The 27,056-nt window shown below is 39.6% G+C and overlaps 1 protein-coding gene across 2 annotated transcripts in view; it reads left to right on the forward strand.

Moving 5' to 3' along the window:
* The window catches only part of FOCAD (focadhesin), a 297,598-nt gene that overhangs the window by 47,148 nt on the left and 223,394 nt on the right, over window positions 1–27,056 (forward strand). For both annotated transcript variants that reach the window (XM_002918527.4, XM_034663973.1), the window contains 2 exons: window positions 8,026–8,130; window positions 25,040–25,141. In XM_002918527.4, the coding sequence (XP_002918573.2) occupies window positions 8,026–8,130; window positions 25,040–25,141 (207 nt within the window). The remainder of the gene's footprint in view (window positions 1–8,025; window positions 8,131–25,039; window positions 25,142–27,056) is intronic.

Genomic DNA, 27,056 nt, shown 5'->3' on the forward strand with positions numbered 1-27,056 from the left:
TCGTTGTACTCGTGATGCCTTTGGTTTAGAACCAGGGCCTGCGACGGTCACATAGTCGCACAGTTAGGCATTAAACTACATTCAGACAAAATACACTGTGCTGGGAGTCCCTTTACTGCCGTCCTGATGAATTAACACCTAAGATGAGACTGAGGAATGAATAGAACTTATCCAGGCAAACAGGAGAGGATAGGCTTTCCCATTACAGGAAACAGCATGTGCCAAGTCCCTATGGTGGGAGGGACGATGGCTCGTAGGAAGGCCTAAAAGAATGTCAAAAGCTGGGGCCCCTGGGTGGCTCAGTTGATTAAACGTCTGCCTTCAGCTCAGGTCATGATCTCAGGGTCCTGGGATCCAGCCCTGCGTGGATCTGGAGTCAAGCCTCATGCTCAGCGGAGAGTTCGCCTGTCCCTCTGTCCCTTTCCCAGCTCCTGTGCGCTGTCTCTCTCTCTCTTTCTCAAATAAATGAATCACATCTTTACAAAAAAAAAAAATGTCAAAAGCAAAGGGAGAGTGGTTTGAGATTAAGCTGGGAAGGTAGGTGGGGCCCGGTAATGCAGTTCACAATGGCTAATCTTGAGGATTTGTGTCTTTATCCTGAGTGCTGGGGGAATGTACCGAAGTATTTAGTGGGAATCAGGGGTTTCAGAAAGGCCACTCTGGCTGCAACATGCACATAATACTGAAAGTGCTGGAGGGTGCCTGGGTGGCTCAGTCGGTTAAACGTCTACCTTCGGCTCAGGTCCTGATCCCAGAGTCCCAGGATCGAGCTCTGTGTTGGGCTCCCTTCTCGGTGGGGAGCCTGCTTCTCCCTCTCCCTCTACCACTCCCCCTGCTTGTGCTCTCTTGCTCTCTCTCCGTCAAGTAAATAAAATCTTTATAAATAGTGTTGGGTTTTGGGCAGGCAGAATGGATATAAGGAGGTGAGTTTAGGGAGCTAGTGGTATATATCAGGTGAAGGAAGATACCTGCTTGCACTAGACATGGAGGGAAATAGATGGATTTGTGAGATAAGAAAGGGTGAAGTTGGGCTGCCTTGGGTGATGTGGTCAGTTAAGCATCTGACCCTTGGTTTCATCTTAGGTCGCGATCTCAGGGTCATTAGATCGAGTCCCGTGTTGGGCTCCTTGCTCAGCGTGGAGTCCGCTTAGGAGAGGACTGTCTCCCTCTGCTCCTCCACCCCACGTTCTCTCTCTCTCTGTCTCAAATAAATAATTTTTTTAAAAAAGGGGGGTGAAGCATTTGAGGTGGATTAAATATGAGGATGAGTGACAGGAATATGTCAAAGGTGACTCCTTGATTTCTGACTTGCCTAACAGGTAGCTAGGGAACATGGAAAGAAAAGGTGCATGGGAGGAGCAAGAGGTGGGTTTTAGACATGTTTAATTGGAGGCACAGTTCCCACACAGATGTGGGAATATCTAGTAACACATTATACTATGGGTAAGTTAGTCATTATATGTAACCAGACCTTTTCTGTCCTGATTAAAGCCTTCACTTCGATTCATTCAAGAACTCTTCTCTGTATGTATGTACAGAACCTGCTTACCTAAGGGCTAATTCCAATTCCTGCAAATGTTCTTCAGAAGTCTGCTTTTTCATATTAACCTGTTTTTGTGTCTGTGCCAAACTGTGCCTAGCGAGAGGTTCTAAATAATAGATACCATGGCTATTTCATTGTTTACTTAAATTTCTGCTTATATTATCCATCTAGGAGATCAGACTTACTCTTCTGTTTGTGTTCAGCAAGTCCTTCCTCACCGTGAGATTATAAATCTCTTTCCCCCTTTTTTTTCACTGATAGAAAAATGAAAGTGGTGCATACTTCTTTGAAAACTCAAACAATGGCACGAGCAGGTAGTGAAAGCAGTTAGGTGGTAAAACTTTTCCTTTTTGTCATTGTGTCTCTTCTTCTTTTTTAAAAATTCAATTTCTTTTTGGGCTCTGGTGAACACTGGAAATTAGAAGACTCGGGGCTCCTAGCGTGTTTCAGAGACGGCTTCAAATCTTAACTTGGTTCCCTCTGGAATATAGAAGGGGCTAGGGTGAGGGTCTGCAGTCAGGACCAGGCCTGTGGAATCAGGAACCAGCTAATTCCATCGAAGTTGGAGCCCCATTTCTAGACCTGTAAAGAAAGTATTTGTAAGTACGTACATTCTAAGTGTTTTAAAATTGGGTAATCCATTCCTATGTATATTGTCCTAAAACTTGCATTTTTCACTTAATAGCTATCGGATAGCTTTCCATACATCTGTTCACATCTTTGTTAACATTCTTCATTATGAATGTATCATATTTTATTTTATTGTTATTTTTAAAGATTTTGTTTATTTGAGAGAGCATGAAGGGAGGGCGTGCCTGTGCGCATGAGGCAGGGGCAGAAGGGGAGAGGGGGATGAGCAGACTCCCTGCTGAGCCAGGAGTCCAAGGCGGGGCTTGATCTCAAGACTCTGAGATCATGACCTGAGCTGAAACCAAGAGTTGGATGCTTAACTGACCGAGCCCCCCATGCACCCTAAATGTATTATATTTTAAACATTTCTCTATTGACAGACATGTTTTTCTTCTTCCATTTTTTAAGATAACAAATGCAGTGTAATCTTTTGGCTACGTAAGGGTATTTCTATACAATGGGTTCTTGAAAGTGGAATTTATGGGAGAAAGGGTATATACATTTAGAATTTTTTTAATGGATTTAAACATTTATGGATACTGTCACTTTGCTCTTTATAAAGACCAAACCCATGGGAGCACTTGGCTGGCTCAGTTGGGGAGAACATGCGACTCTTGATTTCAGGGTTGAAAGTTCAAGTCCTACGTTGGGTGTAGAGGTTACTTGAAAAAAAAAAAAAAAGACTGAACCAATGTATACTCAACCTGAAAGTGTTTATTTCCCCATTCACTCATCAACACTGAACCTTATTCTTCTGTGATTTGCATATCTCCATTCTTTGCTCATCTTGCTATTATGTGATTAGCCTTATTTTGTTGCTTTTCTTGTTTTTTTGGATAGTAACGCTTTTTCCTATATGTTGTTAAGCATTTCATCTTGGATGGTCTCTTGTCTTAACTTAATGTTTTTTCTCCCCTGAAAACCCTCCCCACTAACTTTTTTAAAAAGTATCTGGAATTTTAGTTATAGGTTGTCTTTCTCTCTCTCTTTTTTTTTTCCCACACTCTCCCCTCCCCCCTTCCAAATCCTCTCTGAACAATTGCTTTAAACTTCATAGTCACATTTGAAAAATGTTAAAGACTTGAATATAAGTTCTTCTGGTATTCATTCTGACCAGTTCTTTGTAGTCTGTCTCTTTCTATTTTGTCAGTTCTTTCGTATGCTTTTTCTTTCTTTCTTTCTTTCTTTCTTTCTTTCTTTCTTTCTTTCTTTCTTTCTTTCTTTCTTTCTTTCTTTCTTTCTTTCTTTCTTTCTTTCTTTCTTTCTTTCTTTCTTTCTTTCTTTCTTTAATAACAGACTTATTGAGATAAAATTCTCATAGTAGAAAATCATCCTTTGAAAGTATATAACTCAGTGGTTTGAGATATGTCTATAAAATTGTGCAGTTACCATGTATTATCTTTTAACTGGAGCATTTATTTGAGAATTTCAGAGTATAATGTCTGAAAGTATTTCTTTTGTCCTCATACATTACTCTTAGTTTTTGGGGACGAGGTTAGACTTATTAAGTTATATAAACCATTCTATTTCCATTTTATTTCCATGTATATTTCTTCATTCATATTGCAGATGAGAATTCTGATGCCAAATTAGAAATGATGTCAGTCTAATGGTCTTTATTTGTTTTAATTATTATTTTTTAAATGGTCTTTATTTTATAAATTTTATCTTATAAATCTGAGAGGTCATAGGATTTTCCTTTTATCTTTGGATTTGAGAAATGTCAGCAATTTTTATCGTGTATCTTGCCTAGCACTTGGTAGCCTTTGTAATTTGAAGACATAGTTTCAATGAAAAATTTTTCTATCTTGTCTTTGGTTTTTGTTCCCCTAGTGGTTATATTTTCTTCTATTTCACCGTTTTAATTTTCAGTACTAATCAAACTTATTTATTTAAAAAATTTATTTAAAAGATTTTATTTATTTGAGAGAGAGAGAGAGAGAGAGGAGAGAGAGAGCGGACAAGCAGGGGGAAGGGCAGGGGGCAAGGGAGAAGCAGACTCACCACTGAGCGGGAAGCCTAATATGGGGCTTGATCCCAGGACGCTTAATGTACTGAGCCACCCAGGCACCCCTAATCAAACTATTATTGTAACCTCTTTCTGCAATCATACAGAATTCAATAGAAATTCAGTTTAAGAGTAGATCTCAGATACAGAGTAACAGTGGCTTAAAAACAAGAAAAAGAGGGTTTTGTGAGGAGAGATGGAAAATACTAGGAGGTAGGCTAGGTTTGGGTTTGTAAGTAGTTTTAGGCACATTCCAGTTTTGAGCATTTAAAAACTCTGATGCTTGTGTTTGCATAGTAGCCTCATCTATAAAGAGGGAAAAACATTACAATCTTTATGATACAGTTGCATGTATTAGATTACCACATTTTACTGAAAAAATAACCAGGTTCTTTGCTGACATACTCTTAGTTATTCTTTATAACAACACAAGAGGTGGGCTTATTATCATGATTCTAGACTATATAGATGAGGATGTTGTGGCTTCTAGGTGTTTAGTGCCTTGCCCCACGTTCCCTAGTTAATTACAATTAAAGCAGGGGTTTAAATAATAATTAATCTGAAACCTTCCCTCTCAGCCCACTTGAAATATTATTTAAATATTTGAATTTAACTGCTATTTGAGTGGATTTGTTATTTGATTGATGCCATCATTTTTCAAAACTTATAATCTATTCATGCTACACTCTCACTTAAAATATAGTACCCTTACTTATTCACACAGTAAGATCTGGTCCACAAATAAGGCCAAACGAGACTGAATTTAAAGGTTAGAAAACTGGAGGGGTGTCTGGGTGGCTCAGTCGTTAAGCATCTGCCTTTGGCTCAGGGTGTGATCCCAGGTCCCTGGGATCGAGCCCCGCATCAGGCTTCTCCACTGGGAGCCTGCTTCTTCCTCTCTCACTCCCCCTGCTTGTGTTCCCTCTCTCTCTGCCTGTCTCTCTCTTGGTCGTATAAATAAATAAAATCAAGAAAGAGAAAGAAAGAAAGAAAAGAAAGAAAGAAAGAAAGAAAGAAAGAAAGAAAGAAAGAGAAAGAAAGAAAGAAAGAAAGAAAGAAAGAAAGAAAGAAAGAAAGAAAGAAAAGAAAAGAAAAAAGGAAGGAGGGAGGGAGGGAGGGAGGAAAGAAAAAGAAAGAAAGAAAGATAGGTTAGAAAACTGGAGTTCAAGGGCACCTGGCTGGCTCAGCGGTAGAGCGTGCAGCTCTGGATCTTGGGGTCGTGAATTGAAGCCCCATGTTGGGTGTAGAGATTACTAAAAATAAATAAATTAAAAAAAAGAGAAAACTGGCATTCATTTATTAGCTTCAGTAGTTCTGTGAATGAAATGTAAATATGATGTATGTGTTTTTCTCTGGGATTCTACTGCTTTTTTAAAGTGGTAGATACCCCAAATTGGTTAAAAATCATAGGTCTGTATGGAGGTTCCTCAAAAAATTAATAACGGAATTACCATATGACCAGTAATTCCACTACTGGGTATTTACTCAAAAGAAAGTGAAAATACTAATTAGAAAAGATCTATGCATCTCTGTGGTTTTTTTGTGCACCTCTATGTTTATTGCAGCATTATTTACAATAGCCAAGATATGGACGCTACTCAACTGTCCATCGATAGACGAATGGATAAAGAAGGTGTGGTGTTTATATACAATGCAATATTACTCATCCATAAAAAAGATTGAAATTTTGCCATTTGCGGCACCATGGATGGCCCTGGAGGGCATATAATGCTAAGTGAAATAAGTCAATCAGAGAAAGACAAATATCACATGATCTCACTCATATGTGGAATTTAAGAAACAAAACAAATGAACAAAGAAAAATAGAGATAAACAAAAAAACCAGACTCTTAAATACAGAGAACAAAGTGATGGCTGCCAGAGGGAAGGTGGGTGGGCATGATGGGTGAAATAGATAAAGGGGATTAAGAGTACACTTGATGAGCACAGAGGAGTGTATAGAATCATTGAATCATTATATTGTACACCTGAAACTAATATAATGCTGTATGTTAATTATACTTCAATAAAAAAAATAGGTCTGTTACCTGTCTTCTCAAAACTCTAATCATATGAAAAGTAAATCATTAGATAAGGAAAGGTGAGTCACAAACGTGAGCCACATATATAATTCAAAATTTTCTCATAGCCATATTAAAAGTTAAAAGAAATTGGTGATGTTAATTTTAGTTATATATATTGTATGCCCCATGTATCGAAAATATTATTTCCGTATAGATCGAGTCGATATAAAAAATTACACGTAACATTTTATATTCTTTTCCGTGTCCTAAGTCTTTAAAATCTGGTGTTTTACGCTTCTAGCACATCTCAGTTTGGATTAGCTGCATTACATGCGCTCAGCGGTCATGTATGGCGGTTGGCTACTGTATTGGACAGTATGGGCACACCTATGTCAGTTCGAAAACTTGAAATGTAAAAGATTACACTAAATAACACCTCACATAATTGCCCCCAAATACTACCAATGGATTGAGTCCAAGTCTCGTCCTAGCCCAAAAATAAACAGTGATTTATAACTTACTGTATTTTGGATAGTAAATGACAATAGACGTTAAGCACGTAGGGGAGTACTTAGCTTACAAGGATGCTCTGTAAATATTAACAGCCGTGATTTAAAAAATAATTCCTTTTTTTCTATTTAACAAGCAATATTTTTTTATTTCTAAATTTCTTCTTCATTTCCAGGGAGAACCTTATTTAAAAAGGGCAGGCTAATTTGTGACAATAAGGATGAACCTGGAGGGCATTATGCTAAGTGAAATAACCCAGACAGAGAGAGACAAATATGAGTGGTAACACTTATATGTGGAATTAAAAAAAAGAAAAAAAGCCAAACTCCTAGAAACAGAGTGGAATGGGGGTTGCCAGCGGCTGGGTGGGAGAAGTGGGGAGAGGTGGGCCAGAGGATACAAACTTCCAGTTAGAAGGTGAGCGAGTTCTGATGATCTAACATACAGCATGGTGACTGTAGTTAACAGTACTCTGTCGTGTACTTGAAATTCCTGTGAGGAGATCTTTAGCATTCCCACCAAAAAAAAGAAAAAAAAGTATGTGAGCTGATGGATGTGTTAATTATAAAATGGTTGCCATAATTACATTAATGTATGCATATATCACATTGTGTATTTTAAATATACTACAATTGTATTTGTCAATTTTACCTCAGTAAAGCAGGAGAAAAATTCCATGTCACAATTAAAAAAAAAATTAATAACGAAAGAAAAAGGACAGGCAATTCTCATCTTTTTTTCTTTTTTTTTCTTTCTTCTTTCATTCTTTTTTTTTTTTTAATATATTATCCTCCTACCTCTTACAGAGAATAAAGAAAAAAATTAAGGTTTTATTCCCCACTCCCATTAACTTTATTTTATTGGGGGTTATTTGCTCTGAATGGTCCCCTGGCCCACTTTTTTGAGTAGCTAATCCATTTCATATGTCTGGTTATTATTCATGGTCTACTAATATTTATAAATGAAGGACTTAATTATTCAGTATGGGTAACTGATGTGGTCACTGCCTGCAATTATGTGGGCTAATGTTTATTTTTTCCTGATTGATACCCCCCAAGCGTGTGTAGAGAGGTGATTGATAGATTGGTGGTTTGATTCTTTGGCTCCACTTCTCTTTCAAATGTGTTGGATGAGAGCTCTACCTTTGGGCCTCTTGGCTGTACTGTGGAATGAGGTGGGTGCATGTGGATGGTTACAGTTCAGCGTGGGTGGCGAGTGTTCAATTATTTAAAAATGGTAGATTTAAGCACCTGATTAGAATATTCACTTTATATGTATTGCATTTAACAATTTGTTATATTTCTTTACAGGAATACACATGGCTTGATAAAAGCCATTATGAAATTATTACAAATGCAAGCTCTTAAGGAAGGACAAGGTGGGGAGAAGAACATTCGGAATTTATATACTATTAGGTATGCAATTTTTCCTTTAAAACAAATTGCGTGTGTGTGCGTGTGAATTGTTAACTACGTTATGAACAGATATGTAATCAATTAAGAATTAGTTGTTTAATTCAACAGTGATGGTGGGTCTTGGACCTCTTAGGAAGTTGGTATTTCAAAGACATGGAAGAGGGAGATAGAGTTGAAAACATGCTGATATCACCATTGTGGGTTTCGCAGTTGCTTCTGTGGAATTGGAATCTGTTACCCAAAATTCTTTCTACTCTGGGATATCTATAACCATCTTCCCAATCCTGTGAAAACTGAAGAGTTGATTGAGCAGGTGTACTGAAAGCAGGAGGGGTTTAGGTTAGGTAGGAGGGTACTATAAAAAGTAATAGATTATTTAAGGGTTAATACCCAGGGCAAGGTTAGTAGGTAGGAACATTGATTTGCCTTCTCTTTGTCATCTATATAATGTAACATGGTAGAGTTTTGTTAAAATTAAATACACATAACAACAATAATAGTGAAATGCATTGGATTTTATTGAGTTTGGACGAGGGAAGGATCATACTTACTTGTGAAGGTGACCCTAACCATTACCTTGAAGGACCCAGAAAACCAGTTCTTAAGAGAGGGGCTCCTACTTAGTGAGCAGAGCGCCCCAGAAGATGCCCTGTAACTAGTATATGTTGTAGAGTCCTGGGATCGAGCCCCGAGTGTTGGGCTCCCTGCTCAGCGGGGAATCTGCTTCTCCCTCTGCCATTCCCCCTGCTTGTGCACTCTCACTCTCTCTCTCAGATAAATAAATAAAATCTTTAAAAAAAAAAATAAAAGGTTTTATTCATTGAGAGAGGGAGAGAGGGAGATAATACATGAGCAGGGTGTAGGGGCAGAGGGAGAGGGAGAAGTAGACTCCCCACTGAGCAGGGAGCCTGATTCGGGGCTGGATCCCAGGATTCTGGGATCATGACCTGAGCCGAAGGCAGCCGCTTAACCAACTGAGCGACCCCGGTGTCCCCTATTTATCATCTTTTTTATTGAGTATATTACTGAGAGTTTAAGCTAATTTTTTAACAAGGGCAGATTTTCATTTTATGTATTTTTTTCCTAACATATTTTTTTGAATACCTTCAAACATACAGAAAATTTGGAAGAATGTAGTACATTGAATTAGTTAATTCATTATTAACTTATTAGTAAATTCATAAGTTAATTTATTTTCAAATTGGTAAGCAAAAGGAAAATTATTTTTTTGAAAATACCCTGGAAACTTGGGGTGTGTAGAGCAAACTTTTCCAAAATGGTAATATGCTTTTCTTCCCTTTTTTTTTTTCTTATATATTGTGGTGCTGTATGACATAACAAAGTTTTCATTTCAGGTTTCTCTTTCATCCATTGCCTTAATCAGAATTGAACCTAAGAAGAAGATGAGCAGATCTTAGTATTTTTTGATGAGTCATATAAATATCTGTTTTTTTTTTCTTTTTTTCTTTTTTAAGAATTTCAAACTCTTGGACCAGAGTTCCAGGATAGAAGATAATTCCAGGGGCACCTGGGTGGCTAAGTTGATGAAGTGTCCAACTTTGGGTTTCGGCTCAGGTCATGATCTCAGGGTCCTGAGATCGAGCTCCGCCTGGAGCTCAGCTCGGCATGGAGTTTGCTTAAGATTCTCTCCCCACATTCTGCCCCTCCCCTTGCTTTTATGTTCACACACTCTCTGTCTCTCTAAAAATAAATAAATAAAATCTTAAAGAGAGAGAAAAGAATTCCATTTTATTGTTGTTCAGTGGGAGCTATTTATTTTAAAATAGGAAAGCCATTAAAGTTTTAAATTTTTATATAACAGTTTTATTGAGATATAATTCACATACCACAGGATTGACCCATTTAAGGTATACAGTTCAGTGGGGTTTTTTTGTTTTGTTTTGTTTTGTATATTCACACAACCATTGCCATAATTTTAGGACATTTTCACATGCCCCCAAATTCCTCATCCATTAGCAGTCACTCCATATTTCCATCCTCCCAGTGGGGTATCTTTAATTCAGTGGTTCACAACGCTGGCCGCTTATTAGAACCACCTGGGTGTGCTGAAAAACAAGCCATCCCAAGTGATTCTGATCCACCCTGAGTACAAGATTTCATGTCAGCTGCTCTGATGTGAATGCTAATCGCCTGGGACCTTTTTGAACAGAAGATTCTCTTTCTTTAGGGCCAGGGTGGGCTCAGGATTCTCCAGTAACAAGCTCCCAGGTGATGCTGATGCTTCTTTAGCCCACTGCATTGTGGGTAGCAGAGCTGTGCGACGGCGTTAGTGGTACCTGGGAGCCTGTTAGGGGAGTGGGGTCTCGCCCTCCATCTCAGACTACCTGTATCGGCACCCGCATTCCAGTTAGATTTTGCAGGTAAGCCCTAGGCACCTTAACGTTTAAGAAGCTCTGGTTTAGATGATGGTAAAAGGGAATTTTCTACCAACAGAAGGGTTAGAGTTATTCTCCCCTTCACACTGGTATTGGCCTTACCGTGTGTGAGTGCCGGACGTCAGTCGTCTGTCGCGTTTCACCTGTTTTCCTGCTTTATAATTCATTTTCTCTGCTAGTTGGTTCTTTAAAAGACAGTGGGTGCAAGGTGTGGATAGGGAACCCAGTTTGAGGAGCTGAAATTGTACTGGATACATGAGGTGTGTCTTTAGAGTGGCAGCACATCGAGAGGTCCAGAATCAGTCACCGGAGTTGGCATAATCCCATAATGTTTATGGAAGCCCTTATGTGAATGGCTGCTTGGCTCTACTGGTAAATCAGTAGAGTGTAATCGAGTGTGTAAGAGCCTTAAGTTCCTCCAGGGGGGATTGTGGATGGCGGGAACAGAGGCGAGGTGCGCCTGAAGAGCAGACTCCCTTCAAGAGAGCTATGATTACCTGAGTCAAGCATAAAAATTGTCATGCTGTTTTAGAGCCTTCTTTGCCCCATGTTGGTTACGATATCCTCCAGCTTTGGAGAGGCAACTGATGAGCTGTGTATGAAAGCATAACAGGGTTACGAGAAGCCCAGAACTCCACTGAGAGGTGTTCCCTGGTTATGCTGGAAGATTAATTTCAAATGGAAGTACTAGGACAAATAATTGGAAGGTTTCTGGGAATGAGACTCATCTGTGTTTTTTTACGGTAGTAAGGACTCGGCTAGCATACACAGTTCTGGAGTTTGTGCATTTTTCACTTGTTCTTGTCCTAAGACCTGATTAATTTGCATGCTAGCGGGACAGAATACGTGGTTATTTTAAATGGGTTGGTGCTGAATTGCGTCGGTTATGCCAGTATGGAAATGAAGGGGGGGGAGCCGTGAGGACCAGAAATGTGAGCCAGTGGCTTCCCCTGGTTCCTGTGAATTTCACGGAAGGAGCTCTAGAGAGGGTGTTCTCTTTGTTGAACCTAGAGCGCAGTGGTTCTCAAACTTTGTATGCCAAAGAAGCGCCTGGGTAGCTGGTTAACAGTGCAGCTTTTCAAGCCCTGGTTGGAAATTCTTTTTCAGTCCGTTTTGCACGAGACTTAGGAATCAGCGTGTTTACCCAGCTGCTCAGTGATCTGGAGATAGGTCATTTGTGGTTCGCAATTGAGAAATATTGCTTGAGGCTGTGGGAGCTTAAAGGTACCACATACAAGCTGCAAGGAGCCCCTCGGGGGTACACCAGGGGGGATATTGAGTGGCTTAATCCTGTCTCCTTGTCTCTCTTCCCTGTTGGGGGGCAAAAAGCCTGTTTCCTCCTAAGCACCAAGGCACCAAGTTCATCAAACCACGTCCCGCCACGGACAATAGAGAGGCCAAGATCAGAACTAAAGAGCATTTTAAAGGAAAAGCTGTCTAGTGAGGGCAAGCCAAGTACAAATGCAAGAGAGCACGTAAGAGATTTAAACCTCATTGCTCTATTCAAAGAAATCATTCTGTGGCCCCAGCAAGTGAGTGTTCTCCGTGGTCAGGTGGTAGATGCTTATTTGGAGCAGGAGGGGAAGAGAGCCCTCAGCAACTCTCTTAAAAAAACAACACTGGTTTTCAGTGTTTACAGTGCAGCAGGAATTCTTGCTCAGAGTTTTTGATATGGATGTCTGGAACATGACTGGAAACCTGCATTTTAACGAAATTTAGATGCACAGGTAGTCTACTGACCGTGCTTTGAGATACATTAGACTAGAGTGTGTATGGCTGATAAAGTTCATATTGCTTACCTGGACCCTTCTTTAGTTTTGTGACTTAAGATTAAATGGGGATGTTTAAATGTGGCTTTAACTCTGATGATTTTTAGGATGGGGTTAGCTGGAAGAATACAGCACATTTATACTTAGCATATGCTATGCATGAAACTCCAGGTGCGTGAGTCCCGACTCCGGTTGCACAGTAGAGCTTTTGAGGGGCTTTTATTTTATTCTTATTTTTTAAAGATTTTATTTATTTGAGAGAGAGAGCACAAGCGGGGGTGGGAAGCAGAGGGGCAGAAGGAGAAGTGACTCCCTGATGACCAGGAAGCCCCACAGGGGGCTCAATCGCAGGACCCTGGGTTCATGACCTAAGGCGAAGGCAGACGCCCAACACTGAACCACCCCGACGCCTTGAGGGGCTTTTAAATGTACAGGGCCTGGGCTTTCCCTGGAAGGACTGGAGGGTTAGCCTCAGGCACTGGTGGTTTTTCAAAGCTTCCTAGATGGTTTCCAGGGTGCTGGTAGCAGCGAGAACTGCTGGCGGATTGTTGAAATGAGGCAATAGGGGTTCATTGTTGCTAGACCTTCAGATCTTTCAGTATTAATAACATTTTATATGAAATCTCCTGACCACCGAATGCTGGAAAACAATTCAGACTTTTAAAAATACAGGGTAGGCAGACCAAACACCTCTGTTCACAGGATGCAATCCAAGGGCAACAGCATTGTGACCCCAGTTTTAGGCATTTAACAGTTTTCAAAATCTTAGACGTGCTTTTCTGCCTGTGAACAATTTTTAGAATAATTGCCTTTTTTTAAAGTTTATTTATTTTTTGTAATCTCTACACGCAATGTGGGGCTTGAACTCACGACCTCAAGTTCAAGAGTCACCTGCTCTACCGACCAAGCCAGCCAGGTGCCCCTCCCCCCATCCTGCCTTTTAAAAACCGCTACTAATGTATCCTTTAGTTAGGCTTTTCTTTCTTCTCCCCCTTTTGTTTGGTCTGGATTTTCTCTTGGTTAGCTTGAACTCCATTTTTCTGTTACTTATATTTAAGTTACTTAGACGTTCGCGAATACTGACCCTAGAGGAAGCGCGGCAGAGAGCAGATCCGGGTATTTCAATTTTGAGGAAGAATAAATAAACTACGGTTTTACAATTCATTAATTATTGAGGTTCATTTTCTTAGTTGCTTTGTAATAGGCCACCCCCCTCCCCGAATTTTTATCATGTGCTTCTGCCTTTCTTTTTTTCCTCTGCATATTCATATTACGGCAATCTTTTCAAGATCTCTCTTCCCTTTGCTGAAGTGAGGAAATAGCTGTGAATTCATGAGCAGAGACTGCTTGTTCCAGAATTCGTACCGTTCTGATGTGCCAGACAGTGGCTGACAGGCACACATAGCAAATGTTAAGAATCTTATTTGTGGAAAGGTTTGGTCTGATCAGCACCAAGCTGTACTTTCTGAAATTAGGGAATATTAAATGCTTTTGGCAGATGGTGTGCTCTGAATGGGGGATGAGGCCACGGGTAATGGGTGGTTCTGCCCTGCTCCGATTAGTTATGCATGCTTTGTGTATTCGTCCATCTCTTTGGACAGTGTTATGTAGTTGATTTAGAGAGTTAATTTTTTTAAAAAAAGATTTTATTTATTCATTTGACAGAGAGCAGAAGCAGGGGGAGCGGCAGGGAGAGGGAGAAGCAAGCCCCCCTGTCCCCCGCAGAGCATGGAGCCCGGGATCCTGACCCGAGCCGAAGGCAGACAGCCAACCGACTGAGCCACCCAGGAGACCCTGGAGAGTTAATTTTAAGAACATAAAGATGTCTGTCCCGGGGCACCTGGGTGGCACATCGGTTGGGCGTCTGCCTTTGGCTCAGGGCGTGATCCCGGCGTTGTGGGATCGAGCCCCACATCAGGCTCCCCTGCTGTGAGCCTGCTTCTTCCTCTCCCACTCCCCCTGCTTGTGTTCCCTCTCTCTGTCAAATAAATAAATAAAATCAATCTTAAAAAAAAAAATGTGTGTCCCAAAGGCTGAATTACTTTGTAATTCATACTGATCTTTTTCACTTAGTTTTTCAGGCAAACACATTCCTCCCTTAGGTCTATCACATAGAAGAACAAGAGGGTCCCAAGAAGACTGACACGCAGTGCACTAAGACCAGTTTGTGGCTGTGGACATCAAAATGTAGCCCCAGTTTTGATTTTGATAACTAGCTTTTTCTCAGCATTAAATTCCCTCTGAATTTTCTCTTCTGCCCATTTTGAAGAATGAGATGGGGTCAACTATGGGAAGAGCACAGGAAGGGTGTTGCGGATCTAGGTGGAAGCAGGTGTGTCTCCACTGCTGTGAGAGAGAGCTGGTGCACGGGAGCAAGCACAGGAGGCCGAGTGGCTGGAGCTGCGTGTTCAAGGGAGGGAGAGGCTGAGATGGAGGCCCGGGAGAGGGGGCATGGCCTAGAATACACAAGACCATGGCAGAGACTTTGGGATTTAGTTAAAGAGTCCTGGGGAGTTTCGAAGGTCTATCTTTTTAACTTATTATTTTGAAATAATTTCAAAGTTCCGGAAAGATTGTCAGAATAGTACGAAAGCCTCCCGTATACCATTTACCCTGATTCATGAGTTTAATACTTAGCCATATTTGCTTTATCATTCTGTCTATTCTATATAATTCTTAAAAAACATTTGTGAGATTATATGTATTCAATAGTGTGTATTTTCTAAGAACAAGGGTATTCTCATATAATCAGAGAACAGTTATAATGAGAAAATTTAACATTGTTATAGCAATCTATAGTCCATATTCCAGTTTTGTCATACTGTCGTTTTATACTTTTTTCCTCTTTATTTTTAGTGTGTAGGATCTAATTTAGGATCACGTGTTACCTTTAGTTGTCCTATCTTTTTAGTCTTTTAAAGTCTGGAACAGTCTCTCTTCCTTTCTTTGTCTTCCATGACATTGACATTTTGGAAATCTATAAAAGTGATGCCATATCCTTCTCCGGATATCACACCTGGAGGCACTGATGTCCATCTCATCCCTCATGGGAGTTTTAATTTAAAAAAAAATTTTTTTTAAGTAAACTCTACCCCCATTGTGGGGCTTGAACTCACAGCCCCAGAATCAAGAGTCACATGCTCTACTGACTGAGCCAGCCAGGCACCCCTCCGTGGTGATTTTAATATTGGTTACCCAGTCAGGGGTGACGTCTGGTTTCTGTACTATAGAGTTAATCATTTTTCTCTTATAACTAATAAGCAATCTGTGGAGAAGACTCTTGGAACCATGCAAACACCTGCTCCTCATTACACCCCCAACCTCCCAACTAATTTTCACTGTGATGATTTCAAAATGGTGGTTTGCCTAGCGTACCACTCTTTTCAGATTTGCTAGTGGCAATGGAGAGGTGGAAATGGTGGGAATCCTTGGAAATGCACTTAATCTATAGATACTGAAGCCCTGCCTCTATAGAGTCTGATTTAGAAAGCTTGGGTGTCAGCCAGTGTGGGTACCTAGAACCTGTATATTTTTTTAAAAGTCTCAAGGGATTCTGATGGAAATAGGTTTGAGAATCATTGGATGAATGGCTAAAATAACCAAACAACATCATGGTGTTTCATAGTGATTAGAAAAAGATACACCTTTCATTCCTCCCACATCTGCATCTTTAAAAATGGGCGTAATTAGGGAGCCTGGGTGGCTCAGTTGGTTAAGTGTATGCCTTCGGCTCAGGTCATGATCCTGGGGTCCTGGGATCGAGAGTCCCCCAACAGGCTCCCTGCTCAGCGGGGAGTCTGCTTCTGCCTCTCCCTCTCTGCTCCCCCTACTTGTGTACTTTCTCTCTTTCTCTTTCAATAAAGGAATAAAATCTTAAAAAAGAAATGGGTGTAATCAACCAGGCGTATTGAGGTAATAAGTGAGATTCTGATTTGAACTTACTTCCTTTGTAAGGGAAATTCAAGTTATTTTGATTCTGTTGGTGGTGTACTTCACATGATACACGTGGATTTTTCTAAAATTGAGACGAGGTTAACTAAATTTAAGATAGTACGTGGCTGAATTAAATTTGAAATTTTTTAATGTTTTATTTATTTAAGTAATCTCTGTGCCCTACATGGGGTTCGGACTCATGAACCCAAGATCAAGCATCACATGCTCCACTAACTGAGGCAGCCAGGCACCCCTGAATTATTTTTTTAATGCACTTTTTGGAGATATAATTTATATGCCATAAAAGTCACCTTTTAAAGCCATACAGTTCAGTATTATATCCACAAAGTTGTCTAACCGTTATCACTATCTAATTCTAGAACGTTTTCATCACCCCTAAAAGAAGCCCCATTAACAGTCATTCCCTAGTATCTCTTACTCCCAAGCTGTGGAAAACACTACTTTTTGTATATGGATTTGCTGCTTCTGGACATTTTATGTAAATGGAATTCCTGCAATACATGGCCTTTTATGCCTTTCTTTTCCCACCTAGCATAATGTTTTCAAGGTTCATCTGTGCTGTAGCATGAGCAGAACTTCATTCCCTTTTATGGCTGAATAATATTCCATTGCATGGATATACCACATTTTGTTTATTCTGTAATCTTTTTGTATGCTTACCAAGTCCAGTGAATTTTTGCTGTTTTTGCCTTTTACATTTATTTTTGGAGGTAAATTTGTAAGTTATGGAAATAAACTTAGTCTCTAAGAGTAATTGTTATATGCAAGTGATGAATCACTAAATTCTCCTGAAACTAATATTACCCTATGTATTAACTAGAATTTAAATAAAAACTTAAAACCTTAAAAAAATTTTTTAAGAGTAGCTATTGTTTTTCATTTCTATGCAAATTTCCATATTATGTTTACTTTTTCTTAATGAGGTTGCTTGGAATCCTGTAATTCTTTAAAAACTTGACTGTCTAGCTTTTTTGGGGGGGTCAAAGTGAGCATTTTGCTTTTGGGGGAGCTGATTATTTCAGTAATTGAATATATTATCTAAAAGGATCCCCTGAGATGTAGATGTTTGGTTTTATTTAGCATAAAATAAGCATGACACCATTATTAAATCATCTGTACTGCACAGTCAAGCTGCCATAAGGGATTGGAACTGGTAGAATACATGAATATATTTAATTTTGCTGAAGTTACAAAAACTTCAGTACTTGGGGAACTACCATTTTGGGGCACATCATATATAACCTTTTTGGGGGGAGATTGTACTTTGTAGTTTTTTTTTGAAAGCGGGAGTTTAACAAGACTGAATTACAGTAATCACCTCACCTCTGCTTTAATTCACTGGTATTTACTGGTTTTTGGAGGGGAGATGGTCAAGAAACTTCTTTGAGAATCTCATAAAAGTTTTGGTCCTTCCTTAGAAAATGTATACACACACACACACACATCCTCAAAATTTTGCGTATCATTTCAGAGGGCTTGTGTATTCTTGCTTTAATGGATAAAGGGACATCTTTATAGGAAAATCATGAAAGTGAATACGAGTAGGAAGGGATTATCAGCGTCAGATCTGACCCAGAGAAAGCCCAGCAGAGTTAATATTAAGACAGAAGCAAGGGCAGTAACAGGGGAAGCATAGCCATTACTTTCTAAGGACCATCTGGCCCTTTGCAGTTTGATGCTTTCTGTTGAACTGCATGTTTTGCTTCTGTTTTCATTTCCCCTTTTCTCTCCTTTTTCCCACCCAGGGAAGTCTTTGTTCACAGTTTATGGTTCTAATCACCTGGGGTTTACACTTGGGATTTATAATCAGACCTAAAGAATAAGCTACACATATTGTACGGTCTTCCAGTTACGCGATTGCGCCTAGAAAGTGCTTTTAAGTTCTTCTAAAGGTGGATGTTTAATTTGAAAATCGCTGTGGTAATTTGATGATCAGTGTCTTTAAGGGCGTAAAATGTCATTTTGGCCTTATGAGCCTATTTATCTTGTTTCCTGTTTTTAAATTTAATTCAATTTAATTTTTATTTATATATATATATTATATATGTAATATATTATATATATATATAATATATATATATATTGCAATTGTGGCAGGTAACAATAATAGAAGTTCTGGAACCCTAAGTGTTTGTTTGTTTCCCTACAGCCCTTACCTTCTACCTAGAATAGTTTTAAACTTCTCACATTGGCACACACCTTTGCCTTAAAACCCTGCCTCTCAATATAGGGATCCTGCAAAATGTTCAGTATGAGGGCAGAATCAATTGTAATATGAACTGTGTTTTCAAAGAAATCTTACATTTTCCCTATCTGCCTTACGGACCCAAAGAAAATAGTCAAATTAGTCAAAATTTGTCAAAATGTCCAAATTGAAATACTTCTTGCTCCAAAAGTCTTCTTTTCCTGGCAGCTTATGTGGAAAGGAAAAATACGTGTGTCTTAAAAACACAACAGGATAATTCACAAATATTGTGTAATTTTTCTTCTTTGTAGTAATATTCATTGTGGAATCTTAAATATTTGTTATGCCTTTTTTTTTAATCTTAAAATCGTCGGGGCTTTTTTTTTTTTTTTTTTTAAATCCCTTTTTGGCTTCTAACCAGCACTTTCAAATCAAAATTCAGAGCAGGTAGAGAAATGCTTTTAAAATGCATATTTGATGTAGTAAGTGCTATGCTGTGCTTCTGAAAGTGCCGGGTCACAGCTGCATACATGAAAATGCATGGTGACTGTAGGCATTGTTTCCTCACACAGAAAAGGCAATCTGAGTCTATCGCTGAATTTATGATGTAAATCAAATCCTAGCTTTCCTGTATTCAGATATGGAGCAGAAAGGTTGAGGTGACCTAAAGGTTACAAATAACTTTTGCTTTTTGATTTGCCTACCGCAAGACTAATTTTTTTTTACCTCCCTCTTTTCTATTAAGATTGATGTATTTATACTTGGAAAGGTGAATCTAGTTACATACCTTATTCTGTCATTGCCTCGGTGCTAGTCTAGTGGAACCATGCATTTATCATTCACTCCTGCCCCCACTCCATTCTGTTAAGATGCATGTACCGTGCTGTGTTGTTGACAATATTATTAAAGGGTGGGGAGGACTCAAGTATTAGGTACCAACTCTGCGTGTTTCCTCTGTGCTTTTTATCCCTGAACAATGTGGACTTTGAAAGCGTGTACTAGAGGCACTGTGATAAGTTGGTTTTTCACGACCCAGTGAAAGAGTTTAAAAAGGTGCTTTGGGGAGAGTGTGTGTGTGAGTTACATTTATCGTAGCTGTGCCTCGGCACTGAAAGGGAAACCTAACAAGAATAAGACAGATCCGGTTTTCACGCAGCCTTTGCTCTGGTTTGAGATACAAACCTACCTGCCTGATAATCAGAATGGTTCCGCATCGATGGAGTATTCCGTGAGCTAGGTACAATGTAAATGCTTTACTTAAAATGGCAGTTAAGACATTTATAAATCACGAAATGGGAAGGTGCCGAAGAATGTACGACAAATTGGTTCTTCTATGGCAAAAACAGAAACCAGACGGTGAGGGAGAGATAAGAGGCACTAGAGGCCAGTGAAGGGTGACCAGGTCACCTGGTTTGTATTGATTTTAATCTTTAGAAACAGTGCTCTTCTCTTTTAAGAGGGAAGTAGAATCTATTGGATGTTTCAGGAGTTGGGAAATTCTGACTTAAAACATTTGTGCTCGTTCTGGGCACCGTACTTCTCTCTGAAATAAATATGGTATGGTTTATCTCTTTGAGATTAAAAATAAGAGATTCCTGGGGCGCCTGTGTGGCTCAGTCGGTTAAGCATCTGCCTTCGGCTTAGGTCATGATCCCAGGGTCCTGGGATTGAGCCCTCTCATCGGGCTCCCTGCTCAGCGAGTTTTCTTCTCTTTCTCCCTCTGAGCTCTCTCTCTCTCTCATGCTCTCTCACTCTCTCTCAAGCAAATAAATAAAATCTTAAAAATAAAAGAAGGAGACTCCTTTGTGAGGCTTAGATTTTATTGGACGTTGGCCTTAGAGCCATGCAAAATTGGCACAGAATTATTAACAGTCGAGAGCCTTCTGTACCCTGCCTTTGCACAGTTTGTTCCTACCTCTAGTCCAGAGCAGTAGGAAGATTAGGGCTTTGATGGGTGGCATTATCTTTAGCACTGGAAGGTACTTGGTCTGATGTCTTCAGTTTACAGATGAGGAAACTCTGTCCAGGAGAGGTTCATTCTCTTGCCTGAGATCAGAGCCTGCATGTAAATCTGGAACTCTTGACCCTTTTTGATCATTGCCTCCCCTTCACTATTTTCCATCTCCTCTCTACTTGCAGTTTTTTCTGAGATGGGATTGTGGCAGCCTAACAGTAAGTGATTCCAGTGACACTAGGGAGGCACTGCTTATCTAAATAATAATGATGAGCATGTCCCAAGGTTGTTTTTGTTCCTCAAAACTTGTATAGCTCATTGTCTGCCACTATTACTTTTACAAATGATCATGTTGATTGTATGGTCAACCCATCCATCATTTTCAATACAGTGTTGTAGTCAGCTTTGTATCACTTGAGTAGTGGGGTTGGGGAGAAGTGAAATTTTAAGGCATAACCCAGGTTTTACTTGGTGTTCTGTACCACATTCTTTTTTTTCTCTTCTGATGAAGAGCAGAGGTGACTTGTTTAAACTGTGGGTCCTTCCATTTACCTTGACCTTTCTCAGTTGGGTGTACTCGAACGAAGTGGAATGGCTAACGAGCAGTGAATGAGAGGAAGAAGGAAAAGAGAAATCTTGAATAAGCCATAAATTTAATAATCCCTGAATGCATCAAGAATGAATTATACTTAGTCTTATGACATTTTAAATGTTCCAATGATAATATTTTAAATAGGAAAATGACTATTTTCTGTCATACCCAAATTAGTAGGTATATTATTGAATACAGTTTATTTTGGAACATGATTCTGTATTTTGCAAAGGAATAATTTTCCATTAGTTTTCCATTGAAAATTTTGGAGTTTCTGCTGTATTGTGTTACTCTTATGTACCTAATGTTAATATTTAATGACTATATTTCCATAAGAAACTTAGAATTTTGAGTATGATCGGTTGCTTTTGGTTCATTGCAAGGAAGGGTAAAGGTGGCATCGTCTTTTTTTTAAATAGCTCTGGGATGGTACCATGGTTTAATCAGTTTTGTGCCTTTCATAAGTGTTTGTCATTTTACAGTAGCTCAGTGATTCTTAACTAGGGCAATTTTGCCCCCACCTCCCCAGGAGACATTTGGTAATGTCTGGAGACATTTTTGATTGTCATAACTATATTGAATGCTATTAGCATCTTGTGGGTAGAGGCCAGGAATGCTGCTAAATCCCCTTCAGTGCACTGGACAACCCCCAAAAGAGTTCTCTGACCCCAAATAGCAGTAGTGCAAAGACTGAGAAAACTTCACGCATGCCAGTTGCACCATAAAGTCTATTGAATTACAAAATGCATTCATTCTACTAAGCATAAAACTTTCTATATTTGTATTCACACACCAATTTGATGATTCACAAGGGAGAATTTAGCTCTTTGCTTCATTACGCTCAAAGTAGTAAAACAAAATTTTGGCAATTAACATTGATTTTAGGTTAGTTGTATTCAGTTGAAATGGTATAATATTATAATCAAATGTTAATCACTAGTAAGATGCAATGTTCTTATTTTGGACTTCCCTTCTTCCTCAAGAGAGCTTCTTGGAATCAATATTGTATATTATTCTCTGCAATATTTGCACTTGGACCTGACATAATCAATTCTTTGGTAAAGTTAATTTTCCAGATGTCTAAATCAGTAATGAATCTGGATAATCCCTATTCTCCTATATTCTACTTCATCTCATCTTTAGTGTTTAAGTCTGAGATACGAAATGGACTCTCCTGGATCCAGTGGCAAGCAAAACAGGCCTGTGGCTTCACGCAACAAAGCTAGGGCGGGTCCCGCGATCCCAGTGAAGTAGAAAGGAAATTGTATTGGCCACATGGGCAGCATTTCTGATCCTACTTTAAAATTACTACCTCTTATTTCTGTTGACCCGATTTAATTTGGACAAATGTGTTAAGCAATAGATAGAAAGAAAAAAAAAAAACACCTCACCGGATAGATACTTGAGTTTTTTTTGGAGGGGGGAGCGAGATGGAGGAAGGAATGACTTACAAGGGAAGAGTATTGAAAAGTGCTGAAGTGCTTTGTGATCACACGCAGCGTGTGATCATACATAATGATGTGATAACTTGTTGCATTTTCTTCTTAAATCGTCGTAAATGCCACCATGGGTGGAGGATTAATGGATGGTCCTGTGTGGTGCTCCTCATTTTACTATGGTGCATGGCAGGAGCCAAACTCGTATCTAAAACGACCGCAAGTGCCCTTCTTTCCTTTTTATTCATGTTTACGTGACCATGACCTACTGAACTCTCAGTGTTAGAAGTTTGGCTGGTGTGACGTTCCTGGGAGACTGTCAGGTTTTGTAGCATTTGTTTATTAATATCTGTGGCAACTAGAGTAGAAGCAATTCTAGGTAGGTGTACGTTCCAAAGAGTTTGGAATTTGGAAATAGGATTTTGATAGGATTTTTGAGTGTTGGCAGAAAACCGGTGGAGCGACCCCTTAGCAATGGCAGTAATCTGATCGGTCAGAAATAGCCTGTGCTTTGGCAAACAGGAGGCTGCCAGGAGGTGACGTTAGTGCCTTCTAGATGAGGTGCGGTGGTGGAGCACATCGGGAGATGGTGTTATAATACCCGGGAACGGTGGGGTCGCGTCCGAGCAGGGCTTCACACGGGAGCCTCCGTGTGCCGGACCTGCCATACTTTTCTTTTTCTGTTTAAGAGAGAGAAACATCCGAAAACTTCCTGACTCTTCACTTCCCTCTGGGTTTTTTCCCTCGTAGTGGTTCTCAACCCTAACAACGTGTCAGAATTGCTGGAACAGTTATTAAAAATGACTAATGCCTGTGCTCCACACATAGCAACCCCAATATAATTGGGGTTTTTTTTTTGGGGGGGTATCGGTATTTTTAAAAGAGCTTCCCAGATGAATCAAACAGTGCTTTGAGAGTGGTTGAGAACCACTGCTTTATAGCAGAGCCTCAGAATTGTCTGGAGGGCTATTTATTAGGTCTGGGCTGCGCCATGTGAATCCATTTGCATTTCTTTTTTTTTTTTTTTTTAAAGATTTTATTTATTTATTTGACAGAGATAGACACAGCCAGCGAGAGAGGGAACACAAGCAGGGGGAGTGGGAGAGGAAGAAGCAGGCTCATAGCAGAGGAGCCCGATGTGGGGCTCGATGTGGGGCGCGATCCCATAACGCCGGGATCACGCCCTGAGCTGAAGGCAGACTCTTAACCGCTGTGCCACCCAGGCACCCCTCCATTTGCATTTCTAACAAGTTCCCAGGTGATGTTGATACTGACCTTAAGGAGATCACATTTTGAGAATCACCAAAAAGGCTGTCTTAAAAAAAAAAAAAGTCATTTGGGTGTAACTGTTGGCTTGATCTTTTTTTTTTTTTTAAACATTGCTAGAGATACATTGTAGTTAAGGTTAAAATTAGAGATTAAAGGGGCGCCTGGGTGGCACAGCGGTTAAGCATCTGCCTTCGGCTCAGGGCGTGATCCCGGCGTTATGGGATCGAGCCCCACATCAGGCTCCTCCGCTATGAGCCTGCTTCTTCCTCTCCCACTCCCCCTGCTTGTGTTCCCTCTCTGGCTGGCTGTCTCTAACTCTGTTGAATAAATAAATAAAATCTTAAAAAAAATTTACAAAAAAGTGTATGGTGTCATGANTTGTCAAATAAATAAATAAAATCTTTAAAAAAAATTTAAAAAAATTAGAGATTAAAGAGTATTATGTATATGATTCCTTTTATGTAATAAAGGAAAGGTTGGGTTTTTTTTTTTTACAATTGTTTTATTAAAATTTTTTTTGGAGGAAAAAGCCATATTAATAATAACTAAAAGTTTTGTATAGTACTTCATAGTTTAAAAAGCTAATGAATTAAAAAACTAGGGATGTACTGTATGGTGACTAACATAACATAATAAAAAACTTAAAGCTAATGAATTTACTCTTTCTAATAAGCTTTTGAACTATTTAAAATCACTTTTGTAGGTTTTTTTTTCTTAAACCTCATTATTTGAGAATCCTTCAATTTCAGATCTTATATTTTATAGTCTCTTTAGTATCTTTATGGATGTAGCCCAGATAAAAATTCTTTTTCTTGTTCAATAGAAATTTTAAGAATTTTCATTTTGGAGAGTTTATTTTGAGATGGGAGAAATGTTTTTTGTTTTTTAACCTCGTCTTAAATATGCTGGAGGAATGGAGCCATACACTGAGAAGAATGGGGGGTAAGTAGGAACAGAGAAGGAGAGGGTGCTTATAAGTTGGAGCATTGTTAGAGGAAATAGAACATTCCAGGTTTGGAAAGACAGGAGAAGACTTCCAGGAATGAAGAAACCGAGGAGATGGATATGACTGAACTCCTGGATTCCAAAGCTTGGCCAAAGTCCCAGAGGTACTGTGTGGCTGAGTTTGTGGTCAAATTTGGATCCCTAAGACTCAGAGTTGATGTTCTTTTCTGCAAAACAGGTAGATAAGGGAAAAAATGTTAGTTCTAATGACCCAACTCTGCAACAAATGGTAATTTTGCATCCTGGAAAAAAGTTTCTAGGTGGCATTGGCTCTTGTTGCTGTATTTGGATATTGAGAATTTGTAGTCCCAAAACAACAGCTTCCAATGTGACTTTCTGTGCTTTTCAGAAATCATCCTCAGCCTTTGATCACTGTGCTCGAACACAGACCTGATTGCTGGCCAGTACTTTTGCAGCAGCTGACGGCTTTTTTCCAGCAATGCCCTGAAAGGTAATGTAAAATAAAATAAATGAGGGAGATGGAATGGCATCTGCTCATTTTAGAGCTTCTCTTTTTTTCTTTTTTTTAAAGTTACTTTGATTATGTTGTTTTCTGTTGAAGAAAAGAAATGTTTTAGAACAAGATATAGTTGTGTTTTCTATTTAAGAGGCAAAAAAACAAAAAAAAAAAAACCCCAAAAAACAAACCCCTACCAGATCTAATTGATGGTTGAAATATTGAATATGAAAAAAGCTATTAAAGAAGTTAAGGCTTCCCTGCTCAGTGGGGAGTCTGCTTCTTCCTCTCCCTCTGCCTCTCCTCCCTGCTTGTGCTCTGTCTCTCAAATGAATAAATAAAATCTTTAAGGGGAAAAAAAAAGTTAAGCATTGGTTAATTAGGAAAGTTGACTAGAAATATTTGGTAAACTACTACACAATACATAGAAAAGTTAGCTTCTTCCCTCTGGAGATTGATTAGTGAGTGATCTCTCCATTGGAAACCTGCCAGTTGGGATCAGGTATTACCGCCACCCATGGGCTTGGTTCAGCTTCACCAGGGTGTTCCGATGGTCCTCAGAACGACCCCCTTTGTTCCCTTCTTGCTGCCATGATGCCTACTTGTAACCTCATCTCTTGCTGTGGCTTTTGCCCCCTGTTCCTACCTGACATCTCTGCTTCCAATCCTGTCCTTCTCAGAGCGATTCTCGAAACATCCATCGGGGTGTTATATCAAGAGAATACATCTTGGGGCGCCTGGGTGGCACAGTCGGTTAAGCATCTGCCTTCGGCTCAGGTCATGATCCTGGGTCATGATCGAATCCCACGTTGGGCTCTCTGCTCAGTGGGGAGTCTGCTTTTCCCTTTCCCTCTGCCTCTGGGTGCGTGTGCACATGTGTGCATGCTTGCTCACTCTCTCAAATAAATAAATCTTAAAAAAAAAAAAAGAGTAAATCTTGTTGTATGACTCCCTTGCTTAAATTAACACAACTGTGGTTTTCAAACTGCACTTGCATCGTGTGGGCGAAGCATGGGGACTGCCCTCCACCCGTTAGCTCTTTCTATAGAACTTACATGTAGATATCTTGTGGTAGCTTTCTACTGGCAAACAATAGTGTAGCTTCAGAAATAATTGGAAAATCCCTGGGCTAAAAGGTAAAATCTAGTTTGTTATGCTAGGCTCTCTTTCTTACACAGTTTCAACCTATTTCCCCAGTTTTCTCTTGACTTACTGATTTATGAATGGCGTATTCAGCGGTTTGTGGACTTGCTTTCGATTCCACCCAGAAAGCTGTGCTGTTCCCTTCCCTCCGTGCTTTTGCTTATCAGTACCTACCTTACTCTTGAATTTTACCCCAACCCTTTCCTGACTCATTTCTCTATTTTAAATCTCTCTGCTCGAAGTCCTTGCTTACCAAGCTGAATGAGGTGTCTCTTTTATGTGCTCTCATAATAACTTCAGCTGTGATTCATAACATTATTGTACTTCATTGTCTTAGAATTCCTCTCTGGGGAAGCTTCCTGAGGGCAGGGACTGTGTCTCATTAGTCTTTGTATTAATAAAGCCTGGCCCATTTCTAGGTGCTCTATAAATACTGAATTTATGTACACGAGGTGGGTTGCGGAGGGCCTCTTAATATGTAATATCACTGCGTACTTAGTACCATCATGCAAGGTCATAATAGGACACAATGGTCCCAGGTAATCCAGTGCCTGCGTGACATTCACCACACCAGCTACATTCATATTTTCTTGCTCTTGAAGGTCTTACAGTGTCCTATACATACAGTTTCTTAGAACACCACTTCTGAGTCCATAACTTTAATGTTAGGTGGGATTTCTAGGCATGGCGTACTGTCGCAGGGAGTTGTAAGAGACATTAGGGAACCTTGGACCACCTGCCAGTGAGGAAAAATTCATGTGACATT

This window comes from Ailuropoda melanoleuca, chromosome 7 (assembly GCF_002007445.2).
Source record: "Ailuropoda melanoleuca isolate Jingjing chromosome 7, ASM200744v2, whole genome shotgun sequence".
In the NCBI taxonomy this organism is placed as follows: domain Eukaryota; kingdom Metazoa; phylum Chordata; class Mammalia; order Carnivora; family Ursidae; genus Ailuropoda; species Ailuropoda melanoleuca.